The following is a 25,851-nucleotide window of genomic DNA, read 5'->3' as shown; positions in this document are numbered from 1 at the left end:
CAAATTTGACAATTGACTCTTGCAAGCCAGTAGGAACTAGCTCGAGCACACCACTGAAACAAACATCAAGGGACAAGTCACAATTTTTTTTTTTTTGCGGTACGCGGTCCTCTCAGTGTTGTGGCCTCTCCCGTTGCGAAGCACAGGCTCCAGACGCACAGGCTCAGCGGCCATGGCTTACAGGCCCAGCCACTCCGCGGCAGGATCTTCCCGGACCGGGGCACGAACCCGTGTCCCCTGCATCGGCAGGCAGACTCTCAACCACTGCACCAACAGGGAAGCCCCAGTCACAATTTTTTTGTTGTTGTTGTTGGTTGTGTCTGAATTACTGTAGGTCCAATAATGGCTGACACAAGTAGATTTGGGTGTTTTAAATCTCTTGTCATGTAGAGATCTTTATTGAAATTATAATTATCATAATGGAATGTGATCTTGAAACTGTTCTATGAGACAAAGTTCTCTATTTTCAAGTCATTAAATACGTTTATAATAATATAATGGTGAGATTTAAAGTGCTTGTGTTGTTCAAGTATGTTTAATTTTAAAATACCACTCATCCTATAGTAGGGCATATGTAAAAACTATATTCTTAGTTATAGTATTTGAACCAAAATGCAAAAAGATACTTTTGAAATGTGTTTTTGGTTACTATTATTAAGATTTGACTTTTCTTACAGGTATTCAGGAAGGAACACAATGTACCAAATGTAAAAATAACTGGGCACTGAAGTTTTCTATCATATTATTATACATTTTGTGTGCCTTGTTAACAATCACAGTAGCCATTTTGGGATACAAAGGTAAGTACTCTTTCCTTTTTCCTTCCAAATAGCAAGTTTTCTTTCATTAATTTAAGCCTGAAAAAACAAGTACATTTGCAAGTGTGAAGTATTTCATTAACATAACTCTTGCCAACAAAACTTAAACATCTTAAGCTCCATCTTTGTGCCTTGAGCTTCTTGTAGCTGTGGGACCTGAAAGGAGAGAAGTAGCAATTCCTTTTGAGTCATTTCAACCATAATCATGGTCCTCTATGAGTTATAAAATTTTTTCCTCTTTGTTGCTTTTTCCTACTTATTTCCAAATACTCCCTCTTCCTCTGTCTTTTTTCATCTTATCTCTAAGAGGCCCCACGAAAACCCTGGAGTCAGCACATGGGAAAACTATATTGACAGAGGATAAGACCTCCAAGAGATACGACTTACTTCACCTAGGGACTGGCCAATTAATTCCCTTTTGTTTCTCTTCAGCACATTTACTGTGGTCACTGTTTATATACCCCCATAAAAATACCACCCTGTAGAAATTAAACACAGAGGTGGCACCACCACCTCAACTGTACTTTATGGCACATCAGGCATTCTTTCAACATGTCTGGTTTAAGGTCAGTGGAGGATTTTTGCCTGAATCCTCCAGATCTGCAAAGTAGGTTGGTTCCCCCCACCCCCCGTTCCAGACATCGCAGGTAGAAGGCGCCCTGATTCGGAATCACAAACTACGTAACCCCTTTTATAGAAAACAGCCATGGGGGACTTCCCTGGTGGCGCAGTGGTTAAGAATTCGCCTGCCAATGCAGGGGACACAGGTTCGAGACCCGGTCTGGGAAGATCCCATATGCTGTGGAGCAACTAAACCCATGTGCCACAACTACTGAGCCTGCACTCTAGAGCCTGTGAGAAGCCCGTGCACCACAAGCTCACTGCAACTAGAGAAAGCCAGCGTGCAGCAACAAAAACCCAACACAGCCCTAAATAAATTTATTTATTTATTTATTTATCTAAAAAAAAGAAAACAGCCATGGAAGCCTCACAGAGACATGCGAGATAGATGTGATGTCTGGTTTCAGCAAGAGGCAGACATGGGGTTTGTTGATCTTCACTCTGCCTTCCCTCAGCACTGACAGATTAACAGTGGAGAATTCCCACATGTTCCCTTCTCTGTTCCTTGCCCCATAGACTTGACCTGGGGACAGAAGGATGCAAAGTGAATTCCCTCCAGCTTGTAACTCCTCCCACTGCTCTCCCAGTGTTTATCGGTTTCCTGAGAAAACAATGTACTGGAATAAGAATGGGCTTTGGAGCCAGACGGTCCCGGTCCAGTTCTTGAGTCCACCATTTGTAATGCAATTGTGAATGTTTATTAAGTGCTCGCTGGCGTGCCGGGCATCACGCTAAATCCTCTGCACGGCTGTGTAACCTGGGTATGAATCATAACCCCTAGTGTTTCTGATTTCTTATCTGTAAAATGGCAATAATAATGCCACTCTTCAAGGTGATTGCGATGAGCAAAGATGATGTAACTGAGCCACCTGTCCTAAGGTTGGTCCCAGTAGCGAGTGGCTGAATCTCTCTGTTCTTTGGTTCTTCATAACTGCGTTTTTACAGCTCTAGCTATGAGAATGGCAAAACATGTTAAAAATACTCAGTATAGTCAAGGCTTGTTAAGTCCACTTTTAAGGCTATTTCCATGGAAAATTGTGTGCATCCTGTAGTGGGCTGACTGATGAACTTAGGCAATGGAAGTTTGGAAAATTACCAGGTCATTTTATCCATTTGCGATGAGTTAATCTAACTAAGGATTAACAGAGCAAGTGTTAAGAAAGGCTATTAAATCATGGCGGGGCTGGACAGAGGGAGGCGGGGGAGGAAACCTAGTGGGGAAAAGGAAGGTGTTTTATGTCCCAGGTAATTCAGCCTGGTTGTCTTCCTTTACTGGGTCATTTAGGTCATTACTCACTTCACAACTTTTCCTAGTGAACTCACATAAAGGAGATGCTTGAAATCAAACAGTCATTTAATTAGGTATCTTTAGGGCTCAGCACTGTGTGATATAAAAGTAAAGAGAGATGAGAAAGGTTTGAAGAAATAGCTCTGTATGGTATTTTGTCATTTTTACCTCTGCAAAAAGATAAGGTCTAGGATCTTTATGCCTTAAGAATTATACAGAAAGATACAAAATAGGGGGCTTTATTTTTAAAGTACAGATATTTCCTCCATTTTTATGACAGTAGAAAGCCCTTCTCTGCTCTGGCATATTTGTGTGGGCTGGCCCATTCACCTGGAACACCTTTTCCCTGTTCTCCACCTTTCTCTTTATGACTTTCTCTTCCTTCTTTCCCTTCATGTCTCCCTCAGACACATGTACTGCAAGAAGCCCCTGAAAGCTGAGTTGGGTGCCCTCCTGCCCCATGGCATCCTTTTTTACTCTTAGTCCCTGTCACATTATATCATTATGGCCAGTGGGTCTGTCTCACCGCCCAAACTGTAAGTCCACGAAGACAAGAGACTATCTTTTATTTATCATATCTCCCACTAGCACCTGGCTCATAGTACGTAACAGTTACCCAATAAAGTTTACTGAATGAATTTATGAGAAGATGGATGGATAGTTGGATGGTTGAATTGTAGATTAGGGCCGACTTCTATAAAGGCAGTCAATCAATGCCCAGGGACCTCTAAGCCAATTGCTGCAACTCAGGCCCTACCTAGAAGCTTAAAATCCTGAAGATTACTTGGCCTGCTCTGGGGTGTATCTCGCCAGGATGAAGGGCGAAGAGATTGAGGGAGTGAGACAAGTTGGAGGCCCCTCTTTTCCTCCTTCAGGGTCCCCATCCCTCAGGCTTCTACTGACAAAAATAAGGTAACAGAACATGCAATTTTTGTCTTTAAACACAGCCTTAATGAGCTAAAATGCTGATATTTTCCAGGTGTGTTTTCCCTTTACTTGAACAGTGATTCCTCTTTCTTGCTGATAAGATTCTGGTGACCCAACATGGTAAGAGGCAGAAAGATAAGTTCTCCCTTCACACATCTCCCTTTGAAGTCTGGAGGAACTCGCTCCACTTTAAAAAAAAAAAAGGGAAGAAAGAAACAAAAAAGAATATTCAGTGAAAAAAGAGTCTCTGGAGGAGAAGTTGGAAGGAAGTAAAATAGAAACTCCTTTATTTATCAGAGTTTGCAAAGGCAATTCCATGGTGTTTTCCTCAAAACTGTTCTTTACTTCTCCTTTTATGTCACTTATGCAGCTACAAGTTAGGATGTAACTTAAGCTCCTTCCAGAGAATTTGCTGATCAAGTCAGAGGATTGCTGAGTCACCCAGACAGGTCAGTACACTGGCTGTGACAATGAGGCATGTCAGCCACTTTACAGAAAGCACATTCTCAGACAGTTACAGCTTGGTGCACCCTCTGTCCTGGACTCTTTATCATCGGTCAGTGAAGCTTCCATGACAGAAGCCACCTCCTAAATTCAGTGGGTCATTTTTCCTCCAGAACATTCCCTGAACAGGAAAATCCTACTCTGTGGTCCTGCCCAGCAGGCATCTACCTTAAGGTAATTAGGATAAAGATGAAAGACAGACATCTGAATCTTTTTCAGTAAGAACCTCCTCTGATGCAACATTCCTAGTCATAAATGTCTGCCTTGCTGCTTGGCTCTGCCAAGGTAGCAGTTACACCTGGATAAGTAGGCTTTCAGATGTGCATCAGATCACACTGTGTAGCTGTTGTCAGAATCCACGATAACACCCTATAACAAGATCTTCTATATTTTCATAATATGAAATAGTGTTCAAGGTAGAAATGTCTTTATTACATCACCAAGGAGCATAACTCGTATTACTGGGAAGTCCCAGGTACCAGTAGGGGGCGTGTTTCTCCCTCAGGACCACAGTCAGGCTGGTACAGACCCTCGTGAGCACCCGGCAGGAGCTCTGTGCTCTGCTCTTGTTCCATGTTCTCAAGGCCTGGGCCATGAGCTAAGTCTCTTGGATCCTCCATGTCCAGCTCTGGGCCACAAACCTGGAAGATACTTGGTAAACATCTGAGGATGATGACTGTAAAGGGAAGATAAAGAAGACATAGTCCTTCCCCGGAAGGGACTTTTCTTGGAAGAAACCATATTTAGAAAAAAGAAATACTGGATGAAGGGCAATGTGGAATTACAGAGCAAGCATGGATTTTAGAGTTAGATCTCCTGGCCTGGTATCCCACTTAGTCACTTATAAGCTGTGTGAGGGACTTCCCTGGTGGTCCAATGTTTAAGACCCCGCACTTACACTGCAGGGGGCATGGGTTCAATCCCTGGTCAGAGAACTAAGATCCTGCATGCCGTGTGGCCAAAAAAATAATAAACATTTTAAAATTTAAAAAGTAAAGTGCAGATTTTTACCCCCCCCAAAAATTAAAAATAATAATCTTTGGGACAAGTTACTGAACATCTCTGAGCCTCAAGTGTTTTCATCTGTAAAACAGCAGTCATAAGGATTAACTGCAGTGACGATGCAGTGCACCTTGCAAAGAGTAGGCAATCCATAGAGGCTGTTTTTATTGCCATTCAGATAAAGGGTCCATTGGTGTGGAATCAGATCATCAGGCAAGGCTTAGCACGATGGGCTGGTGAGATTTGGAATAGACCTTAAAGGACGGGTGGAATCCAGACGAGGGAGAAGGAGGTTAGTGGCCTAGGCCAAGGAATGATACCAACATGCTTTTATAGAAAAGGTATTATTGTCGGATGATCCTAGAGAATTGAGTTTTGGGTACTTAAAGAAGGGCAACACTTCAGATATGACACCTAAAGCAATGATACTTTGAAGAAAAAAATCTGTCAAGAAACACTTTCCAATAAAGGGGAGCCTGTGAAAAAACAGACTGCTCGTGACCCTTCTGTGTTCCATGTTTGTTTTCCTCATATGAGAACAATCTACAAACTGAGGTCTCCCTCCAAAGATGGGGAGTTTCCAGGGTCAGAGAGGATGGTCTGCCACTATTTTCCTGACAGAATTTGTGCTAATGAGTTAAGAGTAAAAAAAAACAGCAAAAATGCTATGTGCTATTACAGCAAGTGTTACTTCTGGATCTCCATCAGTCTAGTATTTTAAAGCAGTTAGCAAGCTGCCAGTTTTGCAGCCCTCAAGTTTGCAGCTTTATACCCAGATCCTGTGTTTTTAAACACAGACACACAGGCAGTGGTGCATGTAACCAATTCGTAATCCTTGTGGGCGGGGCAAAGAGTTTCCTAGCACCAAAGAGAAACCTAACAGGTTTTTGGGTTTTTTTTAATGAATGTGTTTATTCCTTTTACTCTATACAAACCTGAATTATCTGTCTACGACAGTTCTGTGTTTTTAAAAAGTAAAATGGAAGAAAAATTAGAGAGGGTAGAAAATGACTGCCTGTCAGCATATTCAGAGGTTTCTTTGGCTTCCAGGAAAAAAGGTCAGGATTTAAGATCCTGTACGTGGTTTGAGGACAGACTGAGGCATGTGTTTGATTTGAGGATCAAAACTGACCCTAAACTTGTAAACATTCGTATTTTTTTTTAAAGGGTAGCTTTGCTAAAATGCAGATGAAACATTTTGTTCTTCCCATTTTCCAGGGATTTAGGAATGTGCATGCCTATCAGACAACCCTCAGATTATTATAACTATACCTCTGTGTTTATATAGTCATCTTAAAAAAACGATAATTATTCACCTAAATGCCATACTCATTGCCAGTGTCGAGGCCTCCCTGCATTGGTTGGTTTATACGTTTGTTTGCATAACCTCTAGCTCAGTTGATATTTTCCACAGGCCTCAGCAGCCAGCAGGCAGATTCTCATTTATTTAAATAAACGGTGTAATGAATAAGTATGTGATGAATACCTACTACGCGCCACACACTGAGCTAAGAGCTGGAGATAAAACCAACACAAATTGTCCTGCCCTAAAGGGTCTTAGAGTAGAGAAACCATGACAACACAGTGACGAGAGTCCTATAACCGGGAGAGAGACCCCTGCAACATAAATTTCAGCAAAGATTTCCCACAGGACGTGACCAGCTGAGTCTTGAAGAGCAAGGAGGGCTTAGCTTGGGGAAGAGGCCAGGGAAGAACATTCTAGGTGGGGAGAATCATGCATGGAAAGGCTTGGGGGAGAAAGAGCGTTTGGTGCAAAGCACACATTTCATTATGACCAGACTATATAGAAGCTTGAGATAGAGCACGACGAGCTTCTCCAGCTTCTCCACGCGTGGGAACATACTTCTGCTTCCTGATGGGAGCCTGGAGAATCTTCTCACACAGTCCCACGTGGGTGGAACGCTTGCTGAATAAAATAGACTGGGTCCATTGGCTGATAAGTAATATATAAAACATATTCATGCTTAAAAAATTAGTCATTATTTTTTAAAAAGCTATCAATACCAAGAGGGACAGTCAGACTTGATCCCAAGCTGCTAGAGGTTGGATCTCACAGCAGTTACTTCTGGAGGGATATACTCTTATTTGACATTTATTTTTTATTTTTATTTTTTCACTTAGTACACTTTATTTTTTTCTATCTTTATTTTTTTATTGAAGTATAGTTGATTTTCAGGTGTACAACATAGTGACTCAATTTTTTTATAGGTTATACTCCTTTTAAAGTTATTACAAAATAATGGCTATATTTCCCTGTGCTGTACAATATATCCTTGTTACTTATTTACTTTATACATAGTTTGTATCTCTTAATCCCTATCTTGCCCCTCTCCCCTCCCTTCTCCCCACTGGTAAACATTAGTTCTCTATACCTGTGAGTCTGTTTCTGTTTTGTGTATATATATTCGTTTGTTTTATTTTTTTAGATTCCACATATAGGTGATATACATTATTTGTCTTTCTCTGTCTGACTTTTCACTAAACACGATACCCCCCAGGTCCCTCCATGTTGTTGCAAATAGCAGAATTTCATTCTTTTTTTATGGATGAGTCATATTCCATTGTATATATATGTATATATATATATATATATATATATGTATACACACACACACATACCACATCTTCTTTAGCCATTCTTTTGTTGATGGTCACTTAGGTTGATTCCATATCTTGGCTATTGTAAAATAATGCTGTTGTGAACATTGGGATGCATGTATCTTTTCGAATTATTGTTTTCATTTTCTTCATATATATACCCAGCAGTGGAATCACTGGACACATGGTAGTTCTGTTTTTAGTTTTTTGAGGAACCTCCTTACTGTTTTTCATAGTAGTTGCACCAATTTGCACTTTCACCAAGAGTGTAGTAGGATTCCCTTTTCTCCACATCCTTGCCAACATTTGTTATTTGTAGACTTTGAGGATAGCCATTCTGACAGGTGTAAGGGGATATCTCATTGTGGTTTTGATTTGCATTTCTCTGATGATTAACGATGTTGAGCATTTTTTTCACATACCTGTTGGCCATCTGCATATCTTCTTTGGAAAAGCATCTGTTCAGATCTTCTGCCTGTTTTTTTGTTTGTTTGTTTGGTTGTTTGGATTTTCTTTTGGTGGCGGGGGGCAATCTCCTGGAAGATGAGTTACAATGACATGGCTTGAGTTGTAAGGAACAAGAGACAGTTGTTGAAATGCATCCATTCCAGATGAATAGGGAAACACTGAAGTCTCAAGAAATGTTGCATTGAAAGGATGAGAAGAAAAAGTTGCTGAAATCAGAGAGAAGGTACACCATGTCTTGAAGTTCTGTGGTTTATAGCCTCAAAGATAGAAAAGTAGAGTAAAACTGGGTGATGCTGATTTCGAAAGGAGGAAAGGGTTAAAAGATATTTCAAAGATAAGGATCAAGATGTGCCAGAGGTAAACAATTATGTCAATACCTACAGTCCCCACTAGGGAGGACCTCCAGGGAAGTGGTGTTATTGGGAAGGAATCAGGTTTTCATTTATATGAAGAGGTACAATATTAGAGAAGGTAGAAGACGAAAGAGATTATGACATAGGATGGATCACTGTTAGGGAGAGTAAGAGTTTTCTTCTTTATAGACTAGAGCTTAGTGACCTGGATATTTTTATTCCAATAATACAAAAGATGAAGGCTGGTATAAAGAGAAGGAAATAGATAAAAGCGAGTCTGACACTCCAGCTTTGGAATTCAGGGAAGCATTGAGGATGCCATAAATCAATTTAAAGAAAGATATATATATGTGTGTGTGTGTATACATATATGTTACATATTCACTCTCTATTTTAATTTACAATAAAGTATAATTCAGTAAGTTTGGTGTTTGTATAATAAATCTGCCCTTTTTTTTAAAATTTATTTTTTTTTTTTTTTGCGGTACGTGGGCCTCTCACTGTTGTGGCCTCTCCCATTACGGAGCACAGGCTCCGGACGCGCAGGCTCAGCGGCCATGGCTCATGGGCCTAGCTGCTCCGTGGCATGTGGGATCTTCCCGGACCAGGGCATGAACCCGTGTCACCTGCATCGGCAGGCGGTCTCTCAACCACTGAGCCACCAGGGAAGCCCAATCTGCCCGTTTTTTAATTGGCATGTGTGTGTTATTGATATTGAGCTGCATGAGCTGTTTATATATTTTGGATATTAACCCCTATGGGTCATATCATTTCCAAATATTTTCTCTCATTCAGTATGTTGTCTTCTCATTTTGTCACTGGTTTCCTTTGCTGTGCTAAAGCTTTTAAGCTTAATTGGGTCCCATTTGTTTATATTTGCTGTTGTTTCTTTTGCCTTAGGAGACAATTCCCAGACATTTTAGAATGGTAAACTTAAATTCATAACCATGGAGAATTACTGCCTTCTGAGAACGAATAACGCCAGTGGCTTTAACACTGCATTACTAACTTTCCCTATCATGTACAATCAGGAAAATGCTGGGAAAAAAGTCTTCTTAGTAAATTATTATTTGGAAACCCACTTAGGCATCTTCTTGGGAACTGATAGAGATTCACTTGTCACTACGGAGAAGCCGATTTTCAAGCCTCAGTGATGAACTCATGACAGAGAGTAGCAAAACCCCTTGACTTTGCATCCCTTTTACAACAACTTTATGTATAGACTTGAGCTAGATTTTCTTTGCCATGGAATCTCCTTCCATATAATCGAGTTACACCTACCAAGAATGGTAGGGAGTCTGATCAGTGACAAAATTTTGTGTTATGCCTCCACCTATGGAAGTTAATATAAAAAATAACACAGATTGAGGATTTCTATAATACAAAAAATATTTAATGAGTTCCATACAATTTCTAAAATCTCCAAGCCAATACAGAGTCCTGAGAACAGCTTTTAAGAACATACAGTTCTCAACCAAGTAAACTACCACCGGGGTTTACAACAAGTACGTTACTTATTTTTCTAAAAGAATGGCTTTTTCCCTATATTTGATTTCTTTTATACTCTTTTTCTTTCACTCTGTTTCCTTTATTCTGTAATGAAATGCTCTCTTGTTGAAACTGAAAGATAAAATATGGGCAGGTGTGTGTATTAATCCATTGATTTCCAAATCTCAGTTGTAGAGAAAATGGACAGTGTTACAGGTGGCATGGAGACATCTCGCCAAACCTATGATGACAAGCTCACAGCAGTGGAAAGCGACTTGAAAAAATTAGGTAATCTGCAATGAGAGTGAACTATTAAGTTGACTCCCCTAACTCAACTCTATGTAAATGACCACAGCTTTTTAGAATGACATGGCTCTAAATTCACATTCACCCAGAAAGACTTTAAACTTTCATGTTGTGTGTTGAATCTTTCCTCATGATTTAATTCAAAGACTTTAAAATTTTAAAGTTAAGGACCAATTTTGGAGTTGAATTCCGCTCCCCAGCAAACACTACTATGTGCCACATAAAACCTGAAGACCAATCCTGATCAAAAAACCACAAATACCCTTTATTAAAAGCTCTTTTATGAAACACTCAGTAAATTCCTATTTGAAATATTTTAAACTTCACAAAAAATTGTAGAAATTAATTAAAAAAAATAAAAGATCCCAGCCTATTCTTATCCTGTGATTTTTTTCAATTTTTTAAAAAGGAATTTTGATGAATTAAACGGAAGGTTATTGCCTTCTTGACGTCCTTCCCAGTGCTCTAGAATCAGGAAATTTCCCCCTCCTTTGAGATAAGTGTTCACCCAAGTTAGTCTGTCCTAGTACTCAGTAGCCTTTCCAATTTCTGAGGACCCAGTTTTAACAGAGATATGGATTTTACTACTGCAGTGCAGTCTGCATATCCCACAAGTTTTATGTATGAAATAGAGCACATTCTAGTTAGGTCTCTGGGATCTGTGACCTCACCTGAACACTTCTCCATCCCACAAATCTGAGTAACACACATGTCTTATTTCAGGGGACCAAACTGGGAAGAAAGCTCTCAGCACCAACTCAGAACTCTCCACCTTCAGGTCAGACATTCTGGATCTTCGTCAGCAACTTCGTGAGATTACAGAAAAGACTAGCAAGAACAGAGATACGCTGGAGAAGTTACAGGTGAGCGGGGATGCGTTGGTGGACCAGCAGAGTCAGCTGAAAGAAACTTTGGAGAATAACTCCTTCCTCATCACCACTGTAAACAAAACCCTCCAGGCATATAACGGCTATGTTACAAATCTGCAGCAAGACACGAGTGTGCTTCAGGGCAACCTGCAGAGCCAGATGTATTCTCACAGCGTGGTCATCATGAACCTCAACAACCTGAACCTGACCCAGGTGCAGCAAAGGAACCTCATCACAAATCTGCAGCGCTCTTTGGATGACACAAGCCAGGCAATCCAGCGAATCAAGAATGACTTCCAAAACCTGCAGCAGGTTTTCCTTCAAGCCAAGAAGGACACGGATTGGCTGAAGGAGAAAGTGCAGAGCCTGCAGACGCTGGCTGCCAATAACTCTGCCTTGGCCAAAGCCAACAATGACACCCTGGAGGACATGAACAGCCAGCTCAGCTCCTTTGCAGGGCAGATGGACAACATCACTACGGCCTCCCAAGCCAATGAGCAGAACCTGAAAGATCTGCAGGATGTACACAGGGATGCAGAGAACAGAACGGCTGTCAAGTTCAGCCAGCTGGAGGAGCGCTTCCAGCTCTTTGAGACCGACATTGTGAACATCATTAGCAATATTAGCTACACGGCCCACTACCTACGGACACTGACCAGCAACCTGAATGAAGTCAGGACCACGTGCACGGATACGCTGACCAAACACACGGATGATCTGACCTCCTTGAATAACACACTGGCCAACATCCGTTTGGATTCTGTTTCTCTCAGGATGCAACAAGATTTGATGAGGTCGAGGTTGGACACTGAAGTGGCCAACTTATCAGTGATTATGGAAGAAATGAAGCTGGTGGACTCCAAGCATGGTCAGCTCATCAAGAATTTTACAATACTACAAGGTAAGCGAAAATTCTGAATTTGTGTTTGTATTAGTTATCTATGGCTGTGTAACAGATGACCCTAAAACTCGGCAGTTTGACACAATAAGCATTGTATTATCTCATAGTTTCTATGGATCAGGGATTCAGGAGCAGCTTAGCTTAGCTAGATGGTTAGTAACTCTCATGAGGTTGTGGTTAAGATATTGGCCAGGGCTGCAGTCTTCTGAAGCCTTAACTGAGGCTGAGGATCTGCCTCCAAGATGCTCATTCACATGGCTCTTGGCTTGTCAGCTGTTGGCAGGTGGCCTCAGTTCCTCACCATGTGAAATTGCTTGAGTGTTCTCACAACATGGCAGCTGGCTGCCTCCAGAGCAAGTGATCCAAGAGAAACAGAAAGAAGGAAGCCACGATGCCTTTTATGACCTAGCCTCAAAAGTCACATACCATCACTTCCACCACATTCTCTAATTTAGAAACAAGTCACTAAGTCCATCCCACACCCAAGGGGGGAAGGGAATTAAGCTCCATTTCTTGAAAGGAAGCATAACTAAGAATTTGTGGACCGTGCTCAAATGTGTTCCATTAAATATTTGTGGGATGAAAGATTGGTTAACTTGGATTTTCTTAGTGCCTAGCTATTTCAGTGCCATTATAAATCAGGCTCCTTTGGAAGGAAGATTAATTCTTTTAGATCACGGAGTTACCATTAACAGATTCCTACTTCTAAGTGTCATGAGCAGATGGATGGTTGGCCATTACAGTAACTGTTAACACCACGGAGGAGGGGAATAATGGACTTACATAAAAATCTGAGTTTTGCTCTCAACCAGATCATCCCTATAAATTGAAAGTCTTTGGATTAGATTAAGCCTACTTCTGAAGATTTGCAGCAACCATATATTAATAGTATTTTCAGTCATAACTATTTTCACAGGGTTTAAGTTGAAAGTACTGAGTGGAAGATGCTGTGCTCGGTGCTCTGGGGTGTACAAAGAAGACCAGATGGTCTTTGCCCTCATGTAGCTTAAAATCAAGAGAATTTTAGGGCAAAAAGAGACTGGCTATAAGCAAAAGTAATCCTGATTTTCAAAAAAAGGGGATAAAGGTAGAGTCTACACACTGTGTAGAATGGGGAATTTGTCTTCAAGCCCAAGAAAAATTTGAGAAGAGATTATAAGAAGGATAATTTTTGAGTTTTCAGGAATGCAATAATCATCAGAATGAATTCACTAAGAAGAAGCCTGGTGAACCTAATCTTATTTCCTCACGTTAACAGAGTTAGTATATTGTTTAAACTAGGAGAATGCAAAATAGCATATCTGGATTTCACCAAGGCACTTGGCAGTGATACCCTTGAACAAGATGGAGCAATCAGTGCTGGTTTATAGCCCAGTTAGATGGGTTTATTGGTTGTATTCATTTTCTGTGCTGCATAGCAAATTACTAAAAACTCAACAGCTTAAAACACCCACTTCTCATCTCACAGTTTCTGTGGTCAGGAATCTGGGCACAGCTCAGGTGCGTCCTTTGCTCAGGGTTTCACCCAGCTGCAGTCTCAGCAAGGAGCTGTGGTTTCATCAGCGTCTTGACTGGGGAAAGACTCATTTCCACACTCCTTCACGTTCTTGGCAGAATTCATTTGCTTGGACTATAAGATCGGCTGTCCGGTCCTAAAGGCCACCCCCAGTCCTTTGCCATGTGACCATCTCAAAACATTACAGCTTCTTCAAAGCCAGCAAGGGAGTCTCTCTCACTCTAGTTGGCAAAGACAGAGTCTTATATAATGTAACCTAGTCAAGGGAGTGACATCCCATCGCCTTTGCCATATTCTATTGTTTAGAAGCAAGTTAGAGGTTCTATACTTAAGGGGAGGGGATTATACGAGGGCATGAGTCATTGGGAGTCACCCTGGGGTGTGACTGCCATACTATTGAATGACTGAGTATAAAGAGTGATAGTTCATGAGCCCCTCTGAGCCTGGAGGCAGATCTGGGTGGCAGATGGCAGGGACCTGCTCAACAGCTTTGCAGGGACTCGCTTGAGGATGTGGATGACCTGGTCATCCAATACTTGTATGACATGAAACTGTATATACTGTTTAATGGGTGATAGAGTCATAATCCAAAATGATCCGCAGGGGCTGTCACAGTAAAGAGATGCCAACAAAGTGAAATAAATAGGGAAGACATGTAGAACCTGCTCGTACGTAGAAAAGACCAAATACCAGTGTTGATGGGAGGGCATGGCTTGGAGGAGGTGTGCAGGAAAAGCGTGGGGATTTTAGTTGACTGTAAGCAACTAAATGTGTCTTCCAGGGAAGTTAGTGTGATCTTTGACCGTATTAATAAAAATATGATTTCCAAAATGAGGGAGGTGATATCTTACTCCCTTCAGCATGGCAAAACCACTCCTGGAGGATACTGTGTATGTTGGGGAGCCCCTTTCAACAGGGGCGCTCACAGACTATCATGCTTGGAAAAATATGACCAGGATGATGGGGTCTAGAAACGATGTGCTGTGAGGAAGGACTGAAGGACCTGGAAACTTTAACCTGTAGGAGAGACAGCTTAATGGGGAATAAGGCAGCTGTTTACAACTATTCAAAAGGCCAGTATGTGGAGATTTTAAATGACATCGGAGGTGCTCCAGAGGGTGAAACAAAGACTAGTGGGTACTCATTAAAGGAAAATAAATTTTGGTTTTTGCGGTACGCGGGCCTCTCACTGCTGTGGCCTCTCCCGTTGTGGAGCATAGGCTCTGGACGTGCAGGCTCAGCGGCCATGGCTCACGGGCCCAGCCGCTCCGCGGCATGTGGGATCTTCCCAGACCGGGGCACGAACCCGTGTCCCCTGCATCGGCAGGCGGACTCTCAACCACCGTGCCACCAGGGAAGCCCAAATTTTGGTTTTATATTATGTTCCTTATAAAAAATGGTGTTGCCTGAGACTATAATGGGTTTCCTGAACCATAGGCATGCCCCAACTCTAAGAGGTTGGACAGTGCCCGTCAGAGTATTGTAGGTATGAGTGATACTCTGAATAAAGAGGTGGGCTGAATTCAAATGACCAGAAAATTCTTCAGTGCTTGATTTATTTTTTTTCCTATTCTTTCTCAACCTAAATTCAGAATGAGGGCAGATCTCAGCAGATGTGCAACCTCAGAAAATGAGAGCTTTCTAATTGTCTCTTGTTATACCTTAGGCAATCCTATCATGGTATTCTGGATATTTTCTAGCTATAAATTTCAGTTTTATTATTCCATGGGTTTAATTGTTAACTTCTCTTGTACAAGGAAACTTCTGACATATTTAGTTTACAGACAGTGCGGCTTAACAGCTAAGGAAGGGTATGAAAAGCTCATGGTTGAAGATTCAGAGCCCGTCTTTAAATTAGTTAATGTTTCCATTGTTCTGATTATTTTTATCAGCTGATATTGAGCGTGAGAGGAATGAGGGCTTTTCATGAACCATCCTGGTGAGTCCTAACACCCACTCTATATGGCAGGTACTCAGAAAATCATCACCTGTTTATAGATGAGGAAACTAAGGCGTTGAGAGGTTTAAGGAACTTGCTTAAATTTACAGAAATAATAAGTAGCTAAACAGGATCTGAGCCCAGTGTGTCTGGTGCAAAGCCCATGGTGCGAACACCATTGATAATCACAGAAAGTGCACGCTCCCCTCCCAGCCATCCCGAGGGAGCCTGTGAGGGCAGGGAGATGGGATTTCATTCTGAGTGTGAAGGGGAGTTTTAAGGAAGGTGGTGACAACCTGATTTATATTTTTAAATATAAAAATATTTACGTTTTTAAATACAAAAATAAATGTTCTCTGGGGGGAGAACAGATTCTGGGGGAGTGAGCCTGGAGGCAGGGATCCAGTGAGGGGCAGTGGACCAGTCATGGGTGATGTGGGATGGATGGTAGCAGTGGAGATGACAGAAGTGGGTCTCCTCAGTCAGGAGGAATCATGGAGGTAGAATCAAGGACAGCCCTGCCCTTCCCTGGACAACAGGCCGTGCCCACCGGGGTGAGGAATCCCCGGGCTGGAGGGGCTGTGCAGTTTGGAGTCTGTGCCAATTCCTTCTTGACTACATTTGGTGCACAGGACACTGGATTTCCCTCCCCGAAGTGTCCCAAGCCCAAAGGGGCAGCCAAGAGGCACCAGTACATCGTAGGAGTCGGGGTGCTGTGGACAGAAACTGAACACGGGGTTAGGGGCTGCTGCCTGCAGGTGGACGAGGCTCATGGATGCATGCATGGAGGGCAGAGGAAAGGGAGGAATGGGTGTCTCCTAAGTGTTTGGCTTGAGCACCTAGGCGGATGGCAGTACCAACCAGGAGATGCAGAAAGGGAGGTCTGTTTAGACGTATTAAGTGGGAGATGTCTCTTAGGGTGAGGTTCCTGGCTCAGTGTCACTGAAAGGCCTCAGAGTTTGGTTTCTGAATGGTATTTTCTTTTTTCATATGCTTTCCCATTTACATTTATCCTTGGTCTTCTCATTACCTGCGCTTTCTGTGAGTTGACCTGAGAAACTTCTCAAGCCAAGCCACCCCCTTTCTATTCAATGTGTTCAACTTCCTCCAGGACGGGAATGCCCACCGGCGATTCCAAGAGAACCAGAGACTGGGGGAAGACCTCCACTTCCAAATGCAAGCGTTTCCTCCCACCCTGCATCTCTAGCGTCTTTCCTCGTTCTCTGTACGCACATCCCACCCCTGAGGATGAAGGACAGATGGGATAAAAAAGGAAGGAGCAGGATGGGATTAACACTGGCTTATGCTGGGTTTGCCTCTGCAAGATTCAGAATACCCTGATGCTTTCCAGGAAATTCTTGGTGATGTGCACTTCAAGAACCCTAATGCTTCTGGGACATTTCAGCCACAGGAGGCACTTGCCTCATTAGGAAGTGAAAGCTGAAGCTGACTGATTAGATGGCACTGAAGCCAGATGATAATGTGGAACTAGATATTAAGTCATATGTTGAATCCTGATAATAATTATCTCTACATCCATAAACCCCCAAACCTTAAGAAAGCCTTATTTTTTTTGTTACCAATAATGTAATGCTTTTTATCCTAATTAGGCACATGGAGGACTTCATACTCATAACACACACTCTTGGGTGGCAAGTTCACCTCACATCCTGAGCTGTTCTCTGCAAGCCATGCAGGTGTAAGTCACATCCTCCTAGTGCAATCAGACAGTTCCCTGCACCTGCTGTTCTGAGAGAAGCACAAGGTTTAGCGGGTGAGAACAAAAGCTCTAGAGCCTGATAGCCCTGGATACGAGTACCAACTTCCTTAGCCTCTCTGTGCCTCGGTTTTCCCATCTGCATCTACCTTTTAGAGTTATAAGGACTTAATGAGATAATGTAAATAAAATAGTGCAGTGCCTAGCAGGGGGTTAGCTAATATTCATACCCAAGAGTGAGTTTGTTCAGTTCCTATCCAAGACTTCCCTCCACTGGAGCCCCAGCCAGTACATCGCCGTGGAAAACAACAGCTTCATGTGCACAAGGACAATAGTTGTACCATGTGGGTCCAAAAGTACTTAACTGCTGGCTTCCTCGTGCCCAGCCCAGGAGAGGAATCACACTCGTTGCTGCCGACCCCTGGCTTTCACCCATTTTTTAAAAAAATAAATTATTTTATTTTATTTATTTTTGGCTGCGTTGGGTCTTTGTTGCAGTGCGCGGGCTTTCTCTAGTTGTGGCGAGCGGGGGCTACTCTTCGTTGAGGTGTGCGGGCTTCTCATTGAGGTGGCGTCTCTTGTTGCAGAGCACAGGCTCTAGGCACATGGGCTTCAGTAGTTGTGGCATGTGGGCTCAGTAGTTGTGCCGCACAGGCTTAGTTGCTCCACAGCATTTGGAATCTTCCAGCAGGACCAGGGCTCGAACCCGTGTCCTCTGCATTGGCAGGCGGATTCCCAACCACTGTGCCACCAGGAAAGCCCCTAATCGACTTTTATTGAGTGTCTGCAACATGCCAGTCATGCCAGTGAGCACTTGGATAAGTTTTCTCTGTTCATTGTTACAGCTCCTTAAGGTAGGAATCGTCAGCATCCCCATTTGCAGGGAGGGGGCCTGAGGCACGGAGAGCCTGAGTAACTAATCCAAGATCAAGCAGCTAGTCATTGGTAGGTATTGCTAAACTCGTGTCTGTCTGGTCCCTAAACCCATGCTTCCACACGGTACCCTGCTGCCCTCGGATGATTCAGGAGAAAGATGGCGTGTTTGGGGAGGTTGAATACACGAGTTTATCTTCAGGAGAGCTATCAGTTAAGGCTTCAGTGAGAGACTGACATTTGATCTGGACCTTGAAAGATGCACAGGAAGGCTGGACAGCACACACAGCAGGACAGGGCATGGAGCAAAGTGGATCAGGCATGAGGCCTCGATTCCTCTCACTGTCGACCCCACCCCCTCTTGATACTCTTCCCCAAACAAGACCGCTTGTCTGGGGAGCCTTTAGAGTAGGCAACTCAAAGGCATCGATTGTAGACCGTCGCCAGTTGGTGAGAAACAGTGGTTTAAATATATCCTCCTCTGTGGGGAGAGAGCTTCCATGGCTTCCGGAAGCCTGTCTTGAACATGAGGTCAAGAATCAAACTCTTCTTCAAAACAATTTGCCAAAACATATCTCTTAAATTTCCTTTTAATTTGTATATTCCTTTTCACCTAAGTGAAGCAGGACCACTTTTTCACATGTGGGTGTTAAATAAATGTTTGATTAATTTCATTGCATGCAAAGTAGATTTTTTAATAACAAGAAAAATATGTCAGATTATATTACTGTTTTCTTCTGTCTTCCAGCCCAACCACTCGTGGCTCTAAAACAGTCTCTCCAAGATGCTGAATGGCAGTAAGAATTAAAGTGGTTTCTCTACTTTCTGTTAAGCACCAGCAGTTTTGTTGGAAAACGAATTGGAAAGTTATCTCTGGCACAGGACACAGGGCTGGGCCCTTCTCAAGGCCTGCAGTTTGGTTGTTAAAGCAGAAATGGCACAGTGATTTAGTCTTCTGTCCTCTTTGGAGCTGCTTGTTTAGGGGATTCGTGTGTTCAAGGCTCTGGGCTCTGGAGCCTGGGGACCTGGGGAGAAGGTTTTGCTGGCAGTGTAAACACGGTTGCTCCAAGTTCTGGTGTCGGTTATATACAGGCATTTCTGGAGCCTTTGGTGGCTTTATCAGCAACATGGGTATCCTGGCATTTCAGAATCCCAAGCCAGCCACCCACTTGGCCTTGGAAGCAAATCTCCAGTTTGCTCTTCTGTATGAGACATCACGTCTGCCTCACATGTAGTGTTACATTTTCTTGACTCTGAATTCAAATTGTTATCACATGAGCTCATAAATACTCCCTCATCATTTATCTTAGTGTTCTCAGTTTTAAGGCACTATGGATGGCTTATATTTTATTTCATTTTATTTTCACTTCAATAGCTGCCTAATAAAAAATTCAAGTAATACCTAAAAGCCTGGGATCATCTAGATGCCAAAAGCAATACCAGCATCCCAGGTCCTAGAGGAAGATATACCCATGGCATTAATGATCGGCTTTGTAGGGGGATCCAGTGCTGACTTCTGAAATGGTTTTAGCTCTTTTTCTCAGTGGTTTTTTTTTTTTTTTTTTTTTTTTTTTTTTTTTTTTTCTTTTTGCAGTATGCGGGCCTCTCACTGCCGCGGCCTCTCCCGTCACGGAGCACAGGCTCCGGACGCTCAGGCCCAGCGGCCATGGCTCACGGGCCCAGCCGCTTCGCGGCATGCGGGGTTTTCCCGGACCGGGGCACAAACCCCTGTGCCCTGCATCAGCAGACGGACTCTCAACCACTGTGCCACCAGGGAAGCCCCTTTCTTAGTGATTTTTATTTATTTATTATTTATTTTTTTTGCAGTACGCGGGCCTCTCACTGTTGTGGCCTCTCCCGCTGCGGAGCACAGGCTCCGGACGCACAGGCCCAGCGGCCATGGCTCACGGGCCCAAGCCGCTCACGGGCATGTGGGATCTTCCTGGACCGGGGCACGAACCCGTGTCCCCTGCATCGGCAGGCGGACTCTCAACCACTGCGCCACCAGGGAAGCCCTCTTAGTGATTTTTAAAAAGAAATGATTAGCAAATATCTAGGTCTTAAGGAGCAAAGTACTGTCTTAATGAGCCAAGTATATGAATGAATGAATCCCCTAGGTATGGGACACACAGAATACGTTTTCACATAGCCCAGCATCTGTAGGCAGAGCGCCAGCCTCCTGCTCTAGCTCTGCGGATGGGGCAACTGGGGATGAAGACATGCGTTGATAATAGTGTGCTTGCTAGGAGTTTACCCACAGCCATGAATATAAAACTTTATCTTAAAGAGAGAGACAGATAACCTATTTATGATGGATGTAGTGCTTCATAGGAAAATTTCAGTTTTTATGCTAATCCAGCTAGGAAATCCATCACAAGTAGAATTTTAGACTTTATCAAAGGCAAAATCTTGCATCTTCTCCCAGTGTCTTATTCCCTTCCTTCTCAAGATCTGGAAATTAGCATCTGTTGGTATTTTGTGTTGACTGTGGGATCCGTGTTTTTATGCTGTTCTTAAAAATAAGCCACAATTCTATGTGGAGGAGATAGGGCCATTCAAGCACAACTTCGGTTCAGAGGGAAACAGCTGAATACGATAAACTACCCAATCCCAGAAAGAAATAAGATTCACGAAAAGCTGTCACCCCAGGTAAGGGAGGTCTTGGATTCATGTGAGGAGGCAAAGAGAGAGTTGTACGTCTTTGGAATTCTGTTGGAAACCAGAGGAGGGTGTTCTGGAACAAATACAAGTCCCTGTCACATGGGTCTGTCAGAACATTCAGAACAGGGAGACAGGCCCCGGAATGGGCACTATTTCACGGCTGCAAGTGAGCTCATTTCCTGTAACTTGCAAGTATAGCACCAACCCCAGACTGAGTGATCAAGAAACACTGATTATTGGAAAATCCACGAAGAGGATAAGGACAAAGAATTTCTAAAGCACTAGAATTTCCCAACAGACCTTCCTCATTATTTGGATTTCTTAAGGCTAAACATAGAACATAAACAAAACAGAAGTAGCTGAGGGGAAAAAAAAAAGTTACTTTTATTTTTGCCCTTATTCTAAATAAATTAGATTTTTGTTTGTTCGTTTTGGCCTATTGTCAGTATTGTTCCACTAGAATCTTCCATAATGCTACATCTGTTGTGGAGGAACACACATGCCACCTTACCCACTAATAATCTGTAAGACACTATTTCTCAACTACACAAAGGAACTAAGTTATTTTTTTTATAAGAGTGAGAGCCCTCTTTATTTTTTTAAATTTTTGTTATTTTTTAAAATTTATTTTTGGCTGCATTGGGTCTTTGTTGCTGTGCGTGGACTTTCTTTAGTCGCGGTGAGCAGGGGCTACTCTTTGTTGTGGTACTCGGGCTTCTCATTGCGGTGGCTTCTCCTGTTGTGGAGCATGGGCTCTAGGCATGCAGGCTTCAGTAGTTGCAGCGTGCGGGCTCAGTAGTTGCGACGCATGGGCTCTAGGGTGCACAAGCTTCAGTAGTTACGGCACGTAGGCTTCAGTAGTTGTGGTGCACAGGCTCTAGAGCTCAGGCTCAGTAGTTGTGGTGCACAGGCTTAGTTGCTCTGCGGCATGTGGGATCTTCCCAGACCAGGGATCGAACCCGTGTCCCCTGCATTGGCAGGTGGATTCTTAACCACTGTGCCACCAGGGAAGCCTCTAAGTTATTTTTTTAAAGGAGACTGATCTGGCAATGAAAACCCACCCTCCATGTCTTTACTAAATGGCTTGGCTGTTTAATAAGCCTCATCAAGTTAAACTGAAAAAAAAAAATCAGATTGTGGATAAAAGACCACTAGATCAATTCTGAAGTGTGAGTAGAGTCAGGAAAGACATCTCCCCATGGTGATTCCATACTGGCAGCCAGGGTCAACCTGATATGTAGATTGAGTGGAGCTGTACTTCTTGGAATGAGGTGAGGGACACCAGGCAGGACACCGTTCCCCCAAAATCTCTCCCTTTTGGTCTCTGCTGGGGCCCATAATGTTGGCATTAGTGCACTGGGCTGTGATGCACATTGATTTGATAAACACTTCCTGGATAATGACTATGGCCTATAATCTAGCTGCTAGATGGGGAAGGATCCTTGAAGAATAAACAAGGACCAAAAAATCATAGAAAGAGGAAAAACTTCCATCTGGAGTGACCTGGGAGGATTACATGGTGGGTGAACAGGAATTCTCCAGATAAACATGGGCAGAGAAAATTCTAAGAGAAGAAATTTGCATAAGTGCAGGGGAGGATGGAATAAACACATGTGAAACCAGGTCATGAAAGCCTTGACATCAGGTGATCAAGAAGGGGCTGAATATTCTGGAGCAGGTGGAGACAAGAGTTAAGTGTAAAGAAGGCGACAGATGCAGAGTGGGATGAATGGAGAGGAATCAGAGGTAGGAAGAGCAGTTAAGAGGTAACTGTGAAAATCTACCAGAAAGACAGAGAGGGGCAGGAGGGGGAGAGGGAGAGAGAGAACACTCACACTAGGATGGTGATGAGATGGTTGTGATGATGCAGTGGGATAAGGGATGGCGGGAGGAGGACGTGAACAGCAGAGATGACAAGGTCAGTGTAGACACACCAGGTTGGGGGTGCTGGCGGGACATCCCAGAGAAGATAGACCATCCGACTATGAGATGGAGATAAGGACCCAGAGCCCAGGGGAGCTGATGGTAGAGAGGAGTCAACAGGAGCGGGTGGACAGGAGTCAATGAAATGGGTTCAGGGAGAGGTTGCTTCATCCCAAAGCCTCCCACTTATGGGGTAGATAACCCTAGAAAGAACACATTGAAGCCAGTGCTAGCCATTGGCATAAACTCGCTTACAGCTCCGTAGAGGGTCCTGCCAGTAAGTCCAGGGGCAATGTCATGGGTAGCCTCAAGTACGGAAAGCTGAGTCCAGGACCTAGGCTCCTGCTAAGGGACGGCAGAGATGGCAGGCTGGACTTGGCCATGGATGGTATGTGGGCGCAGTGATGTCCATTAGGGCCTGGGATGGGAGGGTGCAGAGATTCCCCCTACTGAGGTGGGAAAGGCTGCTTCACTGTTCCATCCCGACCAGCCGGTGGGGTGTGCTGGGGCAGGGGAATAGGAAAAACTGTGGGAGTGCAGAGTCCCATCAACCCTGCCTTTCCCCCGCACCTGCGCCCTTCCAGCCTCAAAGGCTCTCTGCTTCTGTCCAAAGAATGGGTGTGAAGCTCTTACACTTGTTCACAAAGAATAGTGAGATCTCAAACTGTAAGATTCCAGGCAGCAGAATATTTGAGCACAGTGCCCTCCACGATGTATCCATTTCAACACGAGAAGCCCTGAATTCCTGTCCCAGCTCCTCTCCCAAACGGTGACTGTCCGTGTCTTACTCCCCTGGGTAGATCTGTCCTGAGTCACTAAGTAACCTTGAACAAAGAGCTTGGTGTCTGTGGCCCTGCGTGTCCTCAGATGTGCTGTGGGAATTCTCTGTCATAGACGAAGGTCAGGTGACATAATGTATGTGAAAGTACCTCACACTGTCATTTTCTATACAAATCCTTGTGATGTATTTGTGTGACATCCCTGTTACCTTACCTACCCCTGAGAACTCAGAAAACAAAACAATCCCATGTTATGTGAACTTCCTTTTGGAACAAGAAGGGATGAACAGGTATTTGCCTTCTCCCAACCTTTTTTAGGGGGAACTGCTTTTTCCTCCTTTGGTGGAAAATGGTGTCTTTTTTTTCTCCCTTGCCAATTAGATGGTCCACCTCTTTTTTTCTCTAGTCCACCTTCCCTATTTGCATCATTAGACTCTCTGGAAAAAATGAAACTGATCCTCCTTAGCTCTGGCCCCGAGAGCACTTCTCACGGAGACCGCCCGTCCCTGCACGCTGGTCCACGGTGAGGCTGAGCCCTGAGGACAGCAGTGTGTCCGCAGCACCGCTGAAGGGGACAGGAGTGTCAGTGGAGGAGCACAGAGGAGAGGCCGGGGCGGTGTGGTGCAGGAATTACAGGATAGGGCCCGCAACGCTCGATGGCATCTTTTTGGTCTAATTCTAAACCCCTTCTCCCCCACCTTACATGGTGCTTGTCATATAACAGATAGTTCATAAATATCCATCGCATCAGTGGAAAGAGGAGGAAATAAGAGGGAGGGCATCCCGATCTCAACCCGCACACGATCTCAACCCGCACGGCCTTCCTGCTGGTGACAAAATGGTCCCAGATGACCAGAGGCATCCAGGATTTCACTTTTATGCCTTTTGTCTTTTTTTTCTTTTAGGTCCTCCTGGCCCCAGGGGTCCGAAAGGTGACAGAGGACAGCAGGGACCCCCGGGTCCCACTGGCAACAAGGGACAGAAAGGAGAGAAGGGGGAGCCTGGCCCTCCCGGCCCGGCCGGTGAGAGGGGCCCGATCGGGCCGGTCGGCCCCCCTGGAGAGCGTGGCGGCAAAGGCTCCAAAGGCCTGCAGGGCCCCAAAGGCTCCCGCGGGTCCCCTGGGAAGCCTGGCCCTCAGGGCCCCAGTGGGGACCCAGGCCCCCCCGGCCCACCAGGCAAGGACGGACTCCCGGGCCCCCAGGGCCCCCCCGGCTTCCAGGGACTGCAGGGCACTGTGGGGGAGCCTGGGGTGCCCGGGCCGAGGGGTCTGCCGGGCTTGCCTGGGGTGCCGGGCATGCCGGGTCCCAAGGGCCCCCCCGGTCCCCCGGGCCCATCAGGGGCAGCGGTGCCCCTGGCCCTGCAGAGCGAGCCAACTGCAGCACCCGAGGCCAACGGTAAGTCTGAGCCCCTCGTACCCGTGGATGGGTGCCCCCCCTATGTGCGCCCCCCAACACCGCATTTTATTGGCAGTGAAGGCATCGCACAGGGTGGCCTCCGCACCCGCTGCTCCCATGGCCCCGTGCCAGGCGGTGGTGCTCAGGCACTTGTGTTTCTCTCTAAACAGCACCAGGCCCTCCAGCACTTGTTTATAATTAGCTGAGTCAGGTCCTCGGGGACAAACTGGTCCCAAACATTTCCTTCAGGAAAGTCCGAGGCTGGCCACCCCGGACTCGTCCCTGTCCTCATTTTATGCCCTTCACCTGGGGATGGATGACCCGTGGTTAACGTGCAGATGGAACTTTCTGTTCCTGAAGCCAGATCGTATTTCTTTTTGAGAAGATGTTATGGCGCCTTCTCGTCCTTTGATAGTGAAACCTTTGGTCAAACCCTGAGTGTTGGGTCTGCAACCTTTGACCCACACCCGATTCCACTTGGTTTCCTTCAGTCCAGCTCAGTCATGTTTGTTCCGTGAGCCTAGTTCTAGTTCTGGGCTCTCCCAGCCACTTGTTAACAGGTTCCACGTGATTCCAGACTGACGTTGAACATCTGTGCCTGTGCTGCTTTTTGTTGCTGTGTCTGTTATTTCTGTCATTGTAAAGACGAATCCAGACAGAGGAACAAAGGCTCAGGGTAGATATTTTCCAGATTATGTAGTTTTAACTACTGTGTATTCTGCAGGCCACTTTCCTGGACTAGTCTTTGCTCCCAGCATGTCCCCAAACGTCAGTCACTGGCTTGGCACATGGACGTGGGGAAGCAGGGGCCATAGATGTGCCTCTTAAACACAGCTGAGGAAAGGCATAGTGCGCTCTCTCTCTCTCTCTCTCTCTCTCTCTCCC

The 25,851-nt window shown here is 44.4% G+C and overlaps 1 protein-coding gene across 1 annotated transcript in view; it reads left to right on the top strand.

Moving 5' to 3' along the window:
• Positions 1-682: 682 nt before the first annotated feature.
• COLEC12 (collectin subfamily member 12) overlaps positions 683-25,851 on the top strand; it is a 44,389-nt gene continuing 19,220 nt past the window's right edge. The window contains exons 1-4 of the mRNA XM_007448617.1: positions 683-800; positions 10,278-10,376; positions 11,118-12,164; positions 24,478-24,966. Of these exons, the coding sequence (XP_007448679.1) occupies positions 10,289-10,376; positions 11,118-12,164; positions 24,478-24,966 (1,624 nt within the window). The 5' untranslated portion in view covers positions 683-800; positions 10,278-10,288. The remainder of the gene's footprint in view (positions 801-10,277; positions 10,377-11,117; positions 12,165-24,477; positions 24,967-25,851) is intronic.

Source organism: Lipotes vexillifer, unplaced genomic scaffold (genome assembly GCF_000442215.2).
Source record: "Lipotes vexillifer unplaced genomic scaffold, Lipotes_vexillifer_v1.1 scaffold168, whole genome shotgun sequence".
Lineage (NCBI taxonomy): Eukaryota > Metazoa > Chordata > Mammalia > Artiodactyla > Lipotidae > Lipotes > Lipotes vexillifer.
Note: the sequence above shows the minus strand (reverse complement) of the source record. Positions and strands in the feature narration are given on the sequence as shown.